The 19,322-nt window shown below is 37.2% G+C and overlaps 1 protein-coding gene across 1 annotated transcript; it reads left to right on the top strand.

Annotated features, from left to right (window-relative positions):
* Positions 1-15,566: 15,566 nt before the first annotated feature.
* On the top strand, positions 15,567-18,948 carry LOC143630199 (uncharacterized). Its single transcript, XM_077099272.1, has 2 exons — positions 15,567-16,396; positions 17,795-18,948. Exons 1-2 carry the CDS (start codon positions 15,768-15,770, stop codon positions 18,456-18,458), a joined length of 1,293 nt encoding a protein of 430 aa, XP_076955387.1. The 5' UTR covers positions 15,567-15,767; the 3' UTR covers positions 18,459-18,948.
* The last annotated feature ends 374 nt before the right edge of the window (positions 18,949-19,322 follow it).

Genomic DNA, 19,322 nt, shown 5'->3' with positions numbered 1-19,322 from the left:
CGATAAGGAGATTTGGCTACGGGGGAAGCACCAGGGACAAGATCAATACGAAACTCGACTTCCCGAACGGGAGGTAAACCAGAAAGATCATCGGGAAAGACTTCAGGAAAGTCACGCACGATAGGGATTTCACAAAGTTTCTTCTTTCCTTAATCGGGTTTGACCACATGGGCTAAGAATGCGATACATTTCTTCCGCAAGAGTCTTCAGGTTTCAGCGCAAGACATAAGTTTAAGACCGTTAGATGGTTTCTCGCCTTAGATATGCAGATCACCATTTTCTCGAGGAATGCGAATCATCTTTTTGGCGCAAATAACTTCGGCGCGATTTTGCGAGAGCCAATCCATACCAATAATAACATCAAAACTTCCAAGAGGCATGGGGATGAGGTCGATTAGAAAATCGTTTTCGTCAAGGTTAAGCGTGCAATCTTTGATTACGGAGTTTATTAAAATAGTTTCACCATTAGCCAATTCAACTGAAAAGTTTTCGCTTAAGTTTATGCGCGGTCGCGCAAGTTTCTGCTCAAATGCGCGAGAAATAAAACTTCTATCGGCGCCAGTATCAAAGAGTATAGATGCATAATGTCCGTTAAGTAAAAATGTACCATTAACTACGTCATTATTCGCTTGCGCTTGGTGCGCGGTTATGTTAAAAGCTCGTCCGCGCGTCACTTGGTTCGAAATTTGGTTAACTGGGTTCGCTTGCGTAATCTGAACTTGTAGTCTTGGGCACGCGTTCCGGAAATGACTGGGATCACCGCAGTTATAGCACGACCTGGGTCGTGGATTAGGGTATGTTGGTTGTGGGTTCTGCAGGTAGGCTGGTGGTGTTTGCGCTGTTGGGTTGGAGGGAAGGACTCTACAGTTTTCCACTTTGTGACCAGCGCGGCCACATCGGTGACAAAGTCGACACGGGACTTGAGGTGGGTGGTGAAGTCTACAGGTTGGGCAAAAGGGTTGGTTTCCTGTGTAAGGCTTCTTAGTTGACGGGGCAGGGAGTGCGGGATTGGTTAAGGCATAGTTATGGACTACAGGAGGTGTTGGGTAGGTCGGCAGTGGGTTAGGCGCGTAAACTGGAGGTTGGTAGGTGGGTTGCTGGACAATGGGCGGGCTGGTAAGCGCATAGGTTTTGCGCCTGCGCTTGAGGTTGTTACGGTTTGAGGGTTCTGGTTTGGTTTCTATTGGTTCTGGGACAGTCTTGGTGGGTTTGGTCTTTTCGGTTCCTCGCAGGAACAGGGTTCCTGCCCTGACATGGTTGTCGCTGAGCACAGCGGCCAACTCGATGGCGTCAGAGAGGGTTACTGAGTTTCTGGCCCATACAGAGTCTTGAATTTCCATGGGGAGACCCCCAAGGAACTTCTCGATGGCTCGGCGGGAAGGGGTAACTAGGTGTGGGACAAGCAAGCTTAATTCATGGAAGCGCGTCGCGTACTCGCGCGCTTCGCCACTGTACTGTTTCAGGTTCCAAAACTCTTCCTCCAGGCGCTTTACTTCGTTGGGAGGGCAGAATTCTCGCGTCAAAATTTCCTTGAATTCCTCCCAGAGCATGCTAGAAGCAGCCTCTGCGCCACGCGCATGAGCTACTCCGTTCCACCAAGTAAGCGCCCTTGATTCTAGGACACTTGAGGCGTATAAGGTTCGTTTGTCTGGAGGGCATTGGGTATGGAGGAAAGTGTTTTCAATTTTCTCGAGCCACTGGAGCATTACGGTGGCTCCTTCAAGTCCGGTGAATTTCGGAGGGTTACCCGCATTGAAGGATTTAATACTGTATCCGGAGGGATTGGTATTATTTTGGTTTAAGGCTTGGGCTATCGCGGCGGCCATTTCCTGGGAACGTTGCTGCCTACGTCTGCGCGCGGCTTCTCTCCTCTGATGACGGCGAGATAGCGGAGGCATTCTATAAAAGTTTTAATTTTTGTTAATATCTTGGTATGGGAAATCGTTTTAGCGCAAAGTATATCGTCGTAAAGCTTGTTTCACGGAGTTAAATGCTATCAAATTTTGAAGTAAAATATGAACTTAAATGCAAACTTAATACAGGTAATAAATTCGAATTGAAAATCGACAATTCATGCATCACCATGACTTTGTGAGTTCTCAATTTAAAATATCGAGTAAACGAGCATTGAAGGTTGACAATTCATGTATCACCATGACTTTTCAAATCTTCAATTTAAAATATCGAGCAAATGAATATTGGAGATTGACAATTCATGTATCACCATGACTTTTCAAATCTTCAATTTAAAACATAAAGCTAATGGTAATTGAAAATCAACTATTCATGTACCACCATGACTTCTCGGATTTTCAATCCCCACAACAAACGAATGTGCAAGTAATGAAATAAATTGAAATTTAATAAAAATCGAAAGATCGCGAATAAAACATGAAATCAAGTGCTGCGTATGCGCAAGCATATTTTATAAATATCGAGTAAATAACAATTAGCGCGCAAACATGAGATATTTCTCATGCGCGAGAAGGGACTCTTAGGTATTCTAGGTCGTTACGTCTAACCACCTATCCTAAAGTCACGTAGCTCTGATACCAATCTGTAACACCCCGACCGATGGCGGATTATACATCGGGGCGCCACATATTGTTTCATTACTCGTGACACTATTTGGTGTCAATATTTATTAATACACATTTATCGCGCACGCGCAACGCAATCACAAGATAACATAAATCAACATATTATAATTCAAAATATTCAAATAACATAAACTTGTCTTGTTACATTTTTAACTAGGTCCAAAAGAAAAGAAAACATCCTATGTGTCCTCAAGCTTCCAGAAACAGCTACAGCAAACCTGAACATGTGTTAAAATAAAACGTCAACACTTGCCTGTCGGTGAGAAATCAAGTTTAATAGATATAAATAGATAATAATAGATCTGCGCGCAACATGTGTATAACTGGTGTTCAACAAGGGTGTAATCAGATTGTGATCAAGCCTTAGATCATAGCTCATAGTTCAATCCATGCTCCCAGTTGAGCACAAAAACAAGAAAACTGTGCAAGTGTAAACAAAAGAGAAATCATAAACGATAGTTCTCCCGCGTTCATCTAATGGATCCATGAAAACTGCGGAATAGGCCGACAAGACGGTTAATGATCCACACATACAAATAAACAGCCAAGTCTACGTCCATAACACATGGGGTTTTGCGCGACAAAAGTTTATAAACAAGTTTAAGACTCAAGTTTGTACGAACACATGAACATCCCAAAACATTAAAAATAAAAAGGGATTAGGTACGAGATTACTCACCTGAAAAAGGTGTGTTGGAAGATAATGCAAGAACCAACTTTTAAACAAGCACAAGTTAACCTATAAATAAGAGTTTATTGGTTTATCGATTGGTTTTAAGTCTTGAATATATGTAACCATTAGTAATATGTATCTTAAACAAATTATTATATATATATATTACCGGAAATCTGGGCAGGACAAGGGAAAAGACGAAGGCAGAGAGAGGAGGCGGCTGAAGAACAAAGGCAGAGGGCAAGGAGAAGAGAGCAGAGAGAGTTTAAGTGTTTGTGTGTGTAGTGTTAAATAACAAGAAAATAGTATTATTTATAGTAAAACCCTAGGGAACACAATCCCTTAAAAAGAGGAAAAGATCAAATCAAATCAAGCAAAAGATATTAAAAAGCATAAGAAGCCAAAAGCAAAAGATATCAAAAGATATGGCGGCTGCTGCAGGGGATGGAAAAGCTGACAGGATACCGGATAAAGTATGGGAGGCGTCAGGTAAAGGTTCTGGAAAAGCAGATCTCAAAAGACAATGTCAGTCACTTTTTCTGCCAACCAATAGGGTTGGTGCGCATGCTGCGCCGAAAGTGGCTTTTCAGACATAAGGCAGGTTAGGTCAACAGCACAGAAGATAAGATATCACAAAGCAAACAGGCTGGATAAAACAGAAGAAAAGACTTGAGGTCTAGCGCGAGAAGACTCGAGCGCACGCGCGAGGGCGAAAACAGACAGAACAAGCCTTAGCGCGTCGCGGGAAGAACTACAATCCTTAGCGCGCCGCAGGAAGAACTACCATTCTTAGCGCGCCGCGGGAAGAACTACAATTCTTAGCGCGTTCGCGGGAAGAACTACTGTTCTTAGCGCGCTGCGAGAAGAACTACAATTCTTAGCGCGTCGCGGGAAGAACTACCGTTCTTAGCGCGCCGCGGGAAGAACTACCGTTCTTAGCGCGCTGCGAGAAGAACTACAATTCTTAGCGCGTCGCGGGAAGAACTACCGTTCTTAGCGCGCTGCGAGAAGAACTACCGTTCTTAGCGCGCTGCGAGAAGAACTACAATTCTTAGCGCGCTGCGAGAACAGTTCGCCTCGCGTATCGCAGGAACAACTGGTCTTCACGCAGGCTTCCTTGTAAGGAGTCTGACGCGTGGAGCTGCGCAGACATCCTTAGGCGGGAAGAACCAAAGGACAAGCAAAGAGTTAAGAGAAAGGGGTTCAAGGCGTAAGGGTTAAGCAGAGGGGCGGGACGGCGATAAGAGATAGAAAGGGCGAGATGGCGACAAGAAATAGAAAGAGGCGGAACGGCGGAAAGAAAGAAAGAGAAGAAGGCGGGAAGGAAATTATTATTAGTAAGTAATATACAAATATATATGATTTATTAAATGTTAAATTTACAAAGATTAATAATCAAATTTTAAATCATAAAAAGAATCGGATTCGAAAACGGGTACCTGGGTCGGGTCGGATAGGGCAGTTGTCACACACATGCCTGTGCCGGGGGGTCTTCATCAAGTTCAAGTGCTACTAGAGTACGAGATCCCATGATTAGCCTTATGAACACCGTTCGCAACGTAACGGCTAAAAAACAAAGGGGTAACACCCCTTCAAGCGAACTAGGAAGGTATAGTGCAAATGATTACTCTACCGATTTATCCGAAGAGGAATATGGCACTTTTGATGTTTTGGCTTGGTGGAAGGTAAAGGAAACCGAGTTTCCGATTCTTGCCACCATGGTCCGTGATTCACTAACCGTCCAAGCTTCTACGGTAGCTTCGGAATCTGCTTTTTCTCTTAGTGGCAGGGTAATATCGGTGAGAAGAACAAGACTAAATTCAGAGTCAGTGGAGATGTGCATTTGCTTAAATGATCACTTGGACTCAATCGATCGTATTCAACACGTAACCACTCTCGAAGATGAAACACCACTTGGTGTTCGAGTGCACGACGAACAAGAAGGCATTTCTACAAGTAATTCCGAGGAAGAAGTCGCCGCTCAATAATTACGACGAACAAGAAGGCTTTTCTAGAAATAATATGTCACAACTTTATATTTATAAGTTTAATGTTTTGTTAGTTTGTTTTTGAATATTTTAAAACATGTAACCGTTTTTTTTTTTTTTTGAACTTCTTAAAGTAAATAAAATGAATTTTATGTTAATTGTTTTGTTTATTTTTCATGCTATACAAATACGAGTCGTAGTTTAGAATCCAAATCGCAAACGAAAAACGAAAAAAAAAACTAAATGCACTTGTATTGCAAATCCAATGAACAAGTTTACATTGTACAATGGTTACATATTTAACTGATGATGTTCCAACTGATGAAACTCTGCAACTGATGTGTCACTGATTCATATTTTGCATCAGTGACAACAAACTCTGCAACTGATGAATGTTCCCACTGATGAGTATTCCTCATCAGTGGCAACCTTCAGTAGTTGTCATCAGTGGCAACCTTCAGTAGTTGTCTTCAGTGGCAACCTTCAGTAGTTGTCCTCAGTGGCAAACATCTTCAGTAGTTGTCTTTTCTTCATCAGTTAATTGTTTATTTTATGTTAATTGTTTTTTTTATTTTTCATGTTATACAAATACGAATCGTAGTTTAGAATCCAAATCGCAAACGAAAAACGAAAAAAAAAAAAAAATTTTACACTGTAAACGGTTGGAACCGGTTACGGTACAGGAACCGGTAAAAACCGGTTAGATAGGTTAGGGGTCCGAGGGTGGGAGAACCGGTTCGGTTCCCTAACCGGTTCGAGCCTGGAACCGGTTTAATTGAGGGTTTTGAATATAGGAACCGGTTAGGAACCGGTTCCGGTTCCTAGTCTCAAACCGTTTTGAACATACCTACCCACAAGGCTGAGATGGAATATCTTTAATTACAAGAAATAATAGTGTATGTTTCTAAAAATAACTTCATCCTAAAATTACCCTTGTTGTATCTTGTTTACTTCGCTAGATTTGTAATCAGATCGTTGTCTTCATAACACCGGCCATCGATGAGTCCACGGGATGAACCGGTTTTAAAATGAATGCATCATAAATAACTTAAAAGTTAAAGTTAAATATATAACTAACTTATATTATGATATGAAAGTAAGAGTTAATATATGAAGTCTGAAATAAATAAAATATAAAAAATGTAGTAAACGAACTAATAAATAAGATTTTAGAATAAGAATAAATATGTAGATTTAAAAAAAAATCTGTCAACCATCGATACAGTTTGCCACTTCAACCGGTCGCCGACAAGCCTAAATGAATATTTTGTGTGCGCGCTTGTAAACATGTTATACTACTTTATATGGATATTACGTAAATCAAGCAAGTGACGATCAAATCCTTGGTTGCTCAATAAAAGCTTGAAATATGTCTTGATGCTTTTTATCTCTAGTTAGATTATATTTTACATAGTACCTTAAAAAATAAACAAATAAACGGCAACCCTTGAAAAGGAAAAGGGCCAAATGAGGCGCAAAACTACAAAAGACTACCTGAGACAAAATAAACAGAACTATATTCACTTTTTAAATACATACTAGTTTTTAGGACCCGCGCTTCGCGGCGGGATCGTTAAACCGAACAAAAAAACATAACTAAAAACGTTAAGCCATAAACTTCTGCAAGTTGATGTGGAATCAGTCTGCATCAAGTTACAACATTGAAACTAAATAAAAGAAATAAACCTGCCAATGCCAAAATACCACAAATTATCGTATCTAGAAACAAAATAACCGGTACATTACAGCTGCAGACCCATACAAATTCGGTTAATATTAGTGTTACCAACGCAAATTCGTAAACATATATTAGTGAGCCAACAATAAATATTATAAATGCGAGGTATCAAACATTGAAACACGGATATAAAACTGTGCGACGATGGGACATGAAAAAAGTTTCGGTCATTGTAAATACGAACTATATAAAATAAATAAATCGTTTAAACGGCAAGTTAAACATGTAAAGACGACACTTGCCAAAGTTTTGTATTTAAAAATATAGTTTGTTAAATATTTTAGTTAATTGAAAAAAAATTTAAAGAAACTAAAAACCATTATTTTTATATATGAAATTATGATTAGTGGTTTAATAGTTATAATAATTTATAAAATATTAAAAGAGTTAAGTGTCATTTTAGTACCTGTGGTTTGTTTAATTACGCAACTTTGGTACCAATTTTGAATTTATTGCAAATGGATACCTCACTTTTCTAAAACTTGCAACTTTAGTATTTTTTTTAACTCCGTCTATTTTACATGTTAAGTCAGGGGTACTATGGTAAATTCATTATTTTTTTTTCTTTTTCTTTTTCCTCTTTTTTCCCCGTCTTCTACTCCATCTTTCCACTTTTCTCTTTTAATTTTTTTTTCCTTAAATCCAAGCAAACCCTAAATCCCCAAATCCAAACCCCAAAAATCCAATAAACAACACTTGAGGCTACCCCGTCCCCCGTGAACTTATCTCCAATCCTTACATTCCACATAAATCGCATTCCATTTATTCTTGAGGTTGCAGACTAAGAGTTTACCCGAAGTTCTTTTGCATTCTCATAAGATGTTATTGGTGGTAAGGGTAGGGTTGGTGGCGGCTGGTCAACGATGGTATCTGGGTTGTCGTGGTGATTGTGTAGGTTCTACAAGTGGGTATGGGATGTGGTGGAACTGGTTGGCTGCGGGCTGTGGCGGCTGATTCGGTGGTGATGGGGGGTTCCGGCAGCAAGCTTTTTAAATGGGGTGGTTGTCGATTTAAATGGAGATGTTGTGGTATCTCACCGGAAATGGTGACCGGAGAGAGAGAGAGAGAGAGAGAGAGAGAGAGAGAGAGAGAGAGAGAGAGAGAGAGAGGTGGTGGTGGTGGTGGTGGTGGTGGGGAAGATGTGGAGACTGGAGAGGGGTAGAATGGTGAATGAAGGGGAAAGATGGAGTAGAAGACAGGGAAAAAAGAGGAAAAAGAAAAAGAAACAAAATTAGTGAATTTACCATAGTACCCCTGACTTAACGTGTAAAATAGACGGAGTTAAAAAAAGTACTAAAGTTGCAAGTTTTAGAAAAGTGAGGTATTCATTTGCAATAAATTCAAAATTGGTACTAAAGTTGCGTAATTAAACAAACCACAAGTACTAAAATGACACTTAACTCAATATTAAAATAATGAATAGTAAAATGAATAGTAATTTTGTGAGTGGAGTTAAATCTCCTTTTTAATATATATATTAATATTGATCGTCTTCCGGTTGGATGTTTATAATTTTAGGAAAAAGATAAAGTTAAAGATCTTGGGTTATACTTGTGATATTAGGCAAGTCTTAACTATTAGCTACGATCAAAACACTAATGAAAAATTACAAGTCTTGTATTGAAAGGGTCGTGACGGGTTTTATTATAGGCTATGTTTTATATTAGCTCATGTAATTGTGTTAGTGCCTAAAGGGCCCAAAAGTGGGGTCCACCCCCAACTAACAACCAATCATTTTTTTTAATATCTAAGTTAAATATAAGTCATAACGTGCTAGTTAAAAGATGAGTTTGCTAGCAATGACCTATTGATTTAGTGGTATGATGTCCATTTTGTAAAAGAAAGGTGGTGAGTTTAACTCTTTACAAATGCAAGGTTTGATGGATTTTGTGGTGGAAATAAATTTGTTGTTTAAAAAAAGGATTTATTAGTTAAAAGTTAATTGTTAACACCACAACACACAACCTTAGCATTAGGTAATTGTAAGGCCCCGTTACCGGTAGCCCTACTTTCGTGTTGGATTTACTCATAAACGCAGTTCTAAATATCAGAGTTAATTAAAACCTTCGCGGAATATAAAAGCTTTCATAAAACATTTCATAACAAAACACGTCTTGTCTTAAAACATCATTTTGTCTTTCAAAATAAACGAAACATTAAACTTAAACGTCTTGAGTCTTTCGATGCCAGCCTCTTATTCAGTGCCACGTGTCTCCTCAAGCGAGCTGCCTCATCCTACTCACCTGCGTGCATACTAAAAGTCAGCTACGCTGAGTGAGTTCTAGTTAATCATACACTATACAATACACATAAACTCATATTCTTACATTCATACTTTCATACTTTCATACTTTCTTTTGTATTAACTTACTTTCATATCGTACGTTATAAAGAGCATTACGCCCTACCTTCCTCGAGTATTATTAGGGCTCGGTACCCTCCTTCCTCGAGTATTTTTAGGGCTCGGTACCCTCCTTCCTCGAGTATTATTAGGGCTCGGTACCCTCTTTCCTCGAGTATTATTAGGGCCCGGTCCCTCTTTCCTCGAATATTAGTAGGGTTCGGTTCCCTAGTTCTCGAATATTAGTAGGGTTCGATTCCCTCTTCGTTACCATACAACCATCATTTCCTTCTTTTATTAACTTTATCACATTCATACACATAAGCATACATATCATACTTACTTTATACTTAGCGTTACAACCTGACAGTACGTGCAATATCCGAAGATCGTTCACGTACCGTCAAGCCATCATTCATACATATCACATCATTCACATAAGGCATACACTAATCTCTTATGATAAGCGTATTAACAAACATATCGAGTATGCACACAGCCCCGAAAACATAACACATAAATGCGGCTAGAAACTCACCTGAACACGGTTACGTTCACCGTTAATCGTAATCCCTTTCTTCAGTTGTGCACGACTGACTGTATAACAAGTATACGTATCAAACAACTATCACTACTCATATCATCTTTCTAGTCTTAACTACTACCCACAACGAACAGGGGTCCGGGGGCAGCGCCCCTGGCAGCGGGGTCTAGGGGCGGCAGCCCCTAGCAGGGTCCAAGGGGCAGAGCCCCTGGCTGGGGTCGAGCTGCCAGGTCAGCTTGGAAAAATTTTATTTACATTAACTGTCTTAACACATTTTTCATTAGGTTTTTTTTTTTAATTTATTTTCTAATCGAACTTGGCTTTAGGCGAAGTTAAACCTTAGGCGAACTTAGCTTTAGGCGAAGTTGTCATCAGACGAACTTGGCTTTAGGCGAAGTTAAGCCTCAGGCGAACTTAGCTCTAGGCGAAGTTGTCATCAGGCGAACTTAGCCGTAAGCGAAGTTATCAATTAGGCGAACTTGGCCTCAGGCGAAGTTATCGCTTTGAAGGCGAAGTTATCGCTTTGAAGGCGAAGTTGCCCAGTTGCAGGCGAAGTTGCCCAGATCAGCCGTTGTTTTGGTTTTATTGAGCATTTTGGCGATTTTAGCACCCTTGTTAAGGTTCGACATCACCCACTACACTTCCCGACCATTTTCGGTCGTATCTACACTATAAAACTTGGATCTTTAAACTTCAAAGATCAAGAATCATACCTTTCTGAGCTTGTTTGAATCTTGTTTAACTTGTTATCACAACTAATCGCTCTCTCTCTCGGATCTGGCTCGGTTCTTCCCTCGGCCGGCGGCGGTGTTGGTGTGAGGTGTGTGTGTTTTGGAGTGTAAGAGAATATGGTGAAATGAAAGATATTTTAGAGTTTAGGGGATATTTATATCCCTTAAATCCCATGGACCTAAGGCCCATTCTCATTTAACCCATCTCAATTAATCCAAGTCCATGATCCGCTCCTTACTCGATATCCAATAATTAACGCGAAATCACTAAACATAACTTTCTTTATTCAACATTAAAATTTTAGGATGTTACAGTAATTATGTATATGTACTTGTAATGTTGTTGATGATTTATTTGTTGGTATGTCTAATATTTACTTTATTGGTATTGTTACTTTCGTTTTTTTGTTGGTTTGCTATGTTCAATCATGTTTTATACAGCCTAATACTTAGGACATTAAAAAGTATAATCTCTGGTTTTGAATTCGTAAATGCTGGTTTTTTTTTCCTCTTTTATGTCTGAGTTCTACATAAAATTAAATGCTATTGTTGTATTATCCGATTTGGTTGCTATTATCGAGCCGGGGGTCTCACCGGAAGCAGCCTCTCTATTCTTAAATGGTAGAGGTAAGGCTGTTTACATCTTACCCTCCTCAGACCCTACTTTATCTTTGCTATTGATGGGATATACTGAGTACGATGATGATGATGATGATGATGATGAATTTGGTTGCTATCGAAATTTTCTATGATTTGAAAGATAGTACCATCTAAAACCATTACATTTTACAACATTTTATTTGTGATCTATTATAATTGGGCTTCCAACGATTATATTATACATCTTCATTTTATAAATGATATGTTTTCATATATCTTGCTATTACTAAAATGGTGCTTTAAAATATAAGTTTTTCAGTAAAAGATTTAGATTGAAATCATATATAGTCACATCTTACCCTGACTTTAATTTATTTAATTGCATAAACTTTTGTTGTCTATGTTATTTTATGTTTTATCTACTCATTAATCAATTGATTCGAGTGATTTTGTTTTCTTTCATGAGTTAGTTTATACGAACTTTTGGTTAGACAACGAGAAGAAGAGTCAAAACTTTTAGAGAATTTACAATATTTGATGTAATGAACAATTTGGTTGTATCGTTTGAACTTTTATTTAATATTAAATGTTGTTTCCAACATCATGGAATGTTTCATTTGATTATGGTATTATGTAGACATGTTGGTCTTTCCAGATGGGGTGTTTTCTTAGCAAAGATCTAAGTGTCGATGTACACGTGATGAATTTAGATACTGTTTGTTTCACTACGGCTGATCCTGTTCAACTCTCAGGGATGGGACCACCCCGTTAGTAATTGATATATGTGTGTCTTAGCAGTTACCATCGTTAGTAGCTTCGAATTAAGTTAACTCATCGAGTGGGTTATAAGGTACATAGTTTTATCTGTTCATACGTTGTTGTTTCGGGCTTTTCTAACCCTTTAACCGAATAGTTTGAGTTCCCTTGATGTATTTAAATTCAATTTCTATTCTTAATATCTTGCAATAGTCGATATAACAGTCATGAACTTTGTGGTACTCAAAGTAATAAGTTTTCTTTGTTTAGTGTGAAGGTTTAAGCATTCTAGGGATTACTTAGTCATGGCAATCCGTTGTGTCCTTCGAGTTCCCTTTTCGAGATACCACTTCACTTGTCTTCTTCGATTATAGCATGTCATCTTTGTTACCTATTTGATTAATGTGCTTCAAAGTTTGTTCATACTAGAATGAGTAGAACCCAGTAAGGATAAGCAAAATGGGTACCGATTTGGTACCGTCGGTACCGAATCGGTACCATGGTTTTAAGTTTCGGGATCGGTACGGTACCGGTACCGGTATTTCCTGATTTTTTACCTTCGGTACCGGTACTATCCTGGTACCGTCCCGGTACCGGTACCGAACCGAATATTTCGGTACCGGTACCAAGAATTTCCAATTTTCGGGATCGGGAAAATCAGGATCGGTACCGGTACCATCCCATGCTCATCCCTAGAACCCAGAACCCGGTCAACTATAGCTCGCGCACACACACAATATAATACATAATTTAAGAAATTTATATCTTAATACTTACAAATGTCTAATTAATTATATTGTTCATGGTCTTTTAGCTCATGAACCATCATATGCTAACAATTATCTAGGTACTTATAATGTTCATGGTTTTTAGCTTATGAACATGTGTATACTAACAGTTACATGGGTAATGATACTTATCATGGTCTTTAACTTATGAACATCCGTATATGTGTGTATATATTGTTGTTATATTATAATACCAATAATTGGCAAACAAAGTCACAACCCATGTTTTAAACCGACCCAATCTTGTAACTTGAAGATTGCGGAATATTGATTGGTCAAAAACCTTTTAATATGCCAAAATAAAATAACAAGCAAAATATCAAAAGCTAATTTAATGAATAACGAATTTAGTTAATATATTATAAGACGTTAAATAACTAAACGAAAGCCAATCAGTGATTCAATATCCCCAACAAATCATAATAATTGCATCATTAGAATAAAACCATGCCCACTAAAAAATCAAGAAAAATTTCCCACATTTTTCGTTTTTAATTCCTTCATTGGACAAATACAATTTCTTTACACTAATTTATAAAAATGATAAAAAAAATTTTCTTAATAACAAACACCCCGTAATTATGTCTTACCGGCTATTCAATGACAAAGTTATGTGAGTTGAACAATTAATCACGAGGAAAGACATGACCACTATGTGTTAATTGTTTCATGAAAAAATATACAACTTTAGTTATTATATCATAAATCTGTAATCAAGTATTTTATATACGAACCAATTATTAAATCGGCCGTTTAAGGGTTGAGACTTTGTTATCGGTTTAAAAGATCGTTTATACAATATTTGGAGTTTGAAGTGTTAAATGAACTACTAAATTATATTTTTTTAGAAATAAATAAATAACCATATGTAGCTTTTATAATTTGATCGGACTACCATGCAATTCAACCAATCCGGTTATGGGAATATCATTCATAATTAAAAATATTGCTCAAAATAAATAAAAACAAATCATGATATGAAGGGAACACAATTTCAGTACATGCTACTATTGAAATAAACCCATAAAAACAAATAAAAGTATGGTGACAATCTGACAGAGAAATATGTTAAAACACTATCTTGTTTAAACGTATTGTACGACTCATCTAAGAGAACATGTCTACTTGTTTCTCATGATACAACAAGCAGGGCAACATGCAGTGGCGGATCCAGAAAATTTTCTCACAGGGGTCGGGAATTTTTCTGGTCGGTACTAATACAACTGTCGGGTCGAATCGGATCGGGTCGAGTCGGGTCATATATATAAAAAAAAAAGATTACCAAACAAAATATTAGAAAACAAATATATTAAAGTTGTTCTCTACGAGTTTTCATTTTTTGAAAACTAACAATTACATTATCTACTTTAACATTGACAAGCAAGTCTTTCTCAATGTAACAACTACTGTCGCTTAAATTTTCATAACCCAATCGATTACGCAAATCGGACTTCACACACTTCATTGTCGAAAATGATCTTTCAACGGTTGTGGTTGCGACGGGTAATACGAGAGCCAACTTTAATAAACGATACACCAATGCAAAGGAATGGTGTTTCTTTGTTTGAACCATCAATTGAACAAGACTTGCTAAACCATTCTAGTTTTTAATTCGTTTATCTCCTTTCAAATTATCGATATATGTCGCGAGTTCAACCGGGAGTCTTCTTTTATCACTTTCATCAAAATCATTTGGGTACAACTCGACTAATCATAATATTTTTGGAATAGAAAATGCCCGAAAATTATCACAAGGAGTCAAACAACTCAACGAAACAAGTAAGTCGGATGTTACCTCGTTAAAACGATCCCCAAACTCTTGGATTTGCAAATCTAGAACCGCATTGAAGCAACCGTACTCATAATATTGGCGATTTTTCATGTTTATTTTTTTTCTTGGCGTTAGTATGTTAATGTAGTCATCATCCATCGAAAGGACGAAGTCAAAGGCAGTAGAGGCGGTCAAAAAAATAAATTTTAGAAGTTAGAATGGGATTTGGGTTTTGGACTAAAAATTAAGTAGGGTTTGAATTGGGTTTGGGCTTAAAAATTGGATTGAATATTGGACTAATAGACTTGTTAACATTAAATTCAAATTTAATAAAAAAAATTGTTTATATAACGTTTATATAATTATATTTATAAAATTGTCATTGTATTTTTTGTTAGGGTTAGTCTCAAAATCTCATGGGGTCGTCTCGAAATTATACAGGGTACGGCTTCAAAGTTTCACAGGGGTCGGTGCCAAAAGTTTACAGGGGTCGGTCGAGAATTTTTCGATATATTAACACAAAAAGAAAAAAATTCATAGGGGACGGGGAACACCCCTATGGTATTAGTGGCTACGCCCCTGGCAACATGTAAATCAAAGGCAACCCACTAGCTTATACACGTCTACTTATTTTTCATGATACAGCAAGCGATGCGGTAATACACGACTCCTTTGTAACTTTTTAGTCTTAGTTTCTCTTTAGTAAATCTTGATTATTAAAATAGTTTGATATCATCAACATGACCAACCAAAAGGGTTTGAAAATGCATTAAAGTGAGTAAAAAATCAGGTTTTACGTCATATAACAACCTTGCACACTCGCAATAGTTCATGCCGTCTCTCATTCCTACATATCAAACGTTGTCTAAGTATAAAAAAACATAGAGAAATTATTATTATAGTATTATAATGCATCGTCTCACTATGATAGTAAGTAGTAATTTCTTTGTAAGGTAACTAAATAAGTTGTTTTGTTTTGTTTTTTAGTATGAAAAAAATAGTTAAGCATGTTACATAAATTAAAAAAACGGCTAGACTACCAAATTGGATTGGACTATTGTGTAGATCCCAAGCGCACAACAATCATGAAATTTAAAACAAAAACACCTAATCCAGTAAACAACCAAAAAAGACCCCACAAAAATAGCTGTCAAATACACAAATATATATCCACAATATAAAACCATTTCATCAAACCAAACTCATCTATCACAATTCACATAACACACACACACCAATGGATCCATGTCCATTCGTCCGGGTAATAATCGAATCATTCTCACTCAAACTCCCACCCACCACCAAACCCATCACCTCCACCACCGGCATCCACTCCACCACCACCCCATGCTACTGCAAGCTCCGCATCAAACACTTCCCGCCACAAACCCAATTCATCCCACTCTCCTCCACCACCTCACCACCAGACACCACCACCACCACCTCCGCCGCCGTCAACTTCCACCTGGACCCCACCACCCTCCGCCGCCTCCAAGGCAAACCGGTCCTCTTAACCGTCTCGGTTTACACCGGCCGGATGGGCCAGAGCTGCGTGTCTAATGGCGGGAAAGCCTTGGGTCGGGTCCAGGTGGTGGTTAACCTTGACGGGTCGGTTACTAAACCCATTGTGTTTCAGAACGGTTGGATGAAACTTGGGAGTGACGTCGATAATAATAATAATTGTAATAATAGTAATAAGCCGGTGGCGGTTTTGCATTTGAAGGTCCGGTCTGAACCGGATCCGAGGTTTTTGTTTCAGTTTGGGGGTGAACCGGAGTGTAGTCCCGTGGTGTTTAATATTCAGGGGAATATTCGACAGCCGGTTTTTAGTTGCAAGTTTAGCGCTGATCGGAACTCCAGATCGCGGTTAGTTTTTTTTATTTTATTATTGTGCATTGGTTACTTGTACGTAATGATGTTGTGACTTGTACGTCGTATTAGCTGTACTGGGTTCAGTTTTAGTTCATCATGGGACATGGGGGTGATGAAGGTGGTCCATGTTTTTTTTAATTAACTGTTTATTTTTATTTTTATTTTTTTTTTGAATTTTTTTATTTAACAAATGTGGTAGGAATTTGTTGATAAAGTTAATTAATATGTTTTTTAAATAAAATAAAAAACATGATCCACCGTTCTGAAGATTAAACTCTGTTTGTTTCAGAATAAATACATTATTATAAGTAAATATGTAAAAATAATAATAATAATAATAGGTGCATGTAGATTCAAAATTCATACGAAATAAAAGGTATCCAGTTGTTTTGAATAATAGATACGTACACAAACTTTATTCCATGTCCTACATTGCTTGCTTTCCTTTTAAGATAATGTAATGTTTACTCTCTTCAACCTCTCATTGCATCTTCGTACTAATTTGTTGATACCAATAATTATGTAAGATATAATATTGTGCATGGTTAATACATAAATAGTTTTAAGTATATCTTTAGTACATGAACAGAGGTTAACGATTAAATAATCGTTTATGCGTTTTTGCAATTCTATATCTAAATTGGATCATATTACTTTATTAGGTAATATCATAATGTGTTCATCGGTGTTTACTTATAATCACCGGTGAATATACCATATTTAGTGAATACAATATGTTTTTACGTTATAAATTACCACATTCATGTATTGTGAATGCACAAGTGTTTACTTGTATTAAGCTATGCATTATCATTAGTTACGAAAATACCAATGTGTCAAATAATCTCATCTAAGCATATACCGCATCTATAAATATTATATTTTGTTGAAAATGATCATCAAATCCTTGGTTGTTCTCTTTTGCCAATAATAATGTTTTTTTGTGATTCCTCGTATGCTTTATGAGTTTTGTGACATTATAACCCTCCCAAATTGTTTTCTTCACATAGTGCTTGCTTATTCCTAATGATTGCTACATGAGTCTTGTGATGTTGATTTTGATCCATGTTACTTTCGTTAAAATACTCTTTATATTTATTTATTATTGATAAAACTTAATAATTGATGTTTTTTATTAACAAAAAATAATTCCAATTGTGAAAGACAACAACCAGCTTGATTCTTTTCCATGTGCTCCGGATTCTGGTGTCAGTTCAATGCTCTTTGGTCGATTAACCACCATCTATTAATTGTTCTTGTTTGACTTTTGTGCATTTATCATTTGACTTTGACTTATCATATTAATCATGACTCAAGTGGTTTTAATTTAAACTACAACTATAATGACTTAATTTTAGGATTCTAATTTCTAATATTCCATCAATTTTTCAGTTCTCTTCCATCAGATTTCACCATGAACAATATCAACAGAGGATGGATGACACCGTTTTCAAGTGGAAAAGAAAAACCCGGGAGGGAAAGAAAAGGGTGGATGCTCGTGGTCCATGATCTCTCGGGTTCCTCTATAGCTGCCGCCTCTATGATTACTCCCTTTGTACCTTGTCAAGGCTCTGATCGTGTTTCACGGTCAAACCCTGGTGCTTGGCTTATACTGCGACCCCATGGCGTCTCAATCAGTAACTGGAAGCCGTGGGGCCGCCTAGAAGCTTGGCGTGAAAGGGGACCGATAGATGGGTTAGGTTATAAATTTGAACTTGTCACTAATTCTGGTATGACAAGCGGGGTTCCCATTTCTCAAGGCACAATGAATATAAAAAAAGGTGGCAAATTTTGCATTGATGAAACATTAAAAGATTCGAGAGCTAGCCCATTGTCGAACATCAAAGGGTTTGTGATGAGTTCAAGTGTTGAAGGTGAGGGGAAAGCAAGTAAACCTATGGTGCAGGTCGGTGTGCAACATGTTACATGTATGGCTGATGCTGCACTTTTTATCGCGCTTGCAGCTGCAATTGATCTCAGTATGGACGCGTGTAAGCTCTTTTCTAGCAAACTAAGGAAAGAGTTTTTGCAAGACGAACAAGATTTTCTTTCATAATGTTTTTAAAAATTATTATTCTTTTCTTCAAATTATTCATATGCAATGATAACCAATGAAATTAGTGAACTAATTTTGGATTGAGCATGCCAATTCTTTTTCTCATGCTTAAAAAATATTTATGGGAGGGTTTGACTTCTTTTTTTTATACTTTAATTCAGTTTGGTATGTATACGGTGCTTTTGATGTTGAGATTTGAGGATGATATTTTGCTGATAAAGATTTTTTTTTAATGACATATGTACTTTGTGATCAAGGCATATTGTTCTTGAACATGTAATACTATGTTTGATCGGATTGAATGTATTTTTTTTTTTTAAGAATTGGACCTAAAAACTTTTTGGGTGCGACATAATGTTTATTTACATTAGGTTATAAGATGCATTCTTTAATCATTATTTGAATCTGGAAAAACAAGAATGTCCATTTGAACAGAATCCGAATAACGAATTCAGATTCAGGTTTTGAATGCCCAAATTGGGTCCTTACACAAATCGAATTTTTTAACGGAACTCGATTGTGTGAATTTTGAACCAAGCCAGCATGATTATCCGAATTCTAAGTATATAGTTTTTATAAAAGGTATGCTATATTACTTTTATTTATTTCTCTCATAATTTTTGTTCTTTAGACAACCCGATTTCGAATTTTCAAATTCAATTAGGTTATTCAGGTTTCAATTTCGAATCCCTCAAAACCAACATGATGAACACCCCTACATCATGTTAATCAGTTAATGTACTAAAGATTTATATACAAATGTAATTCTATCATATTGTCACATAAAGATATATCATATTTTTATATTAAATATTGCTTCATAATCCTTAAAATAGTGTATTATGTAATTACAGATAGTCATAA

This window comes from Bidens hawaiensis, unplaced genomic scaffold (genome assembly GCF_021521415.1).
Source record: "Bidens hawaiensis isolate Kalapana, Puna unplaced genomic scaffold, B.hawaiensis_p1.1 tig00005588_1, whole genome shotgun sequence".
Taxonomy (NCBI): Eukaryota; Viridiplantae; Streptophyta; class Magnoliopsida; order Asterales; family Asteraceae; genus Bidens; species Bidens hawaiensis.
Note: the sequence above shows the minus strand (reverse complement) of the source record. Positions and strands in the feature narration are given on the sequence as shown.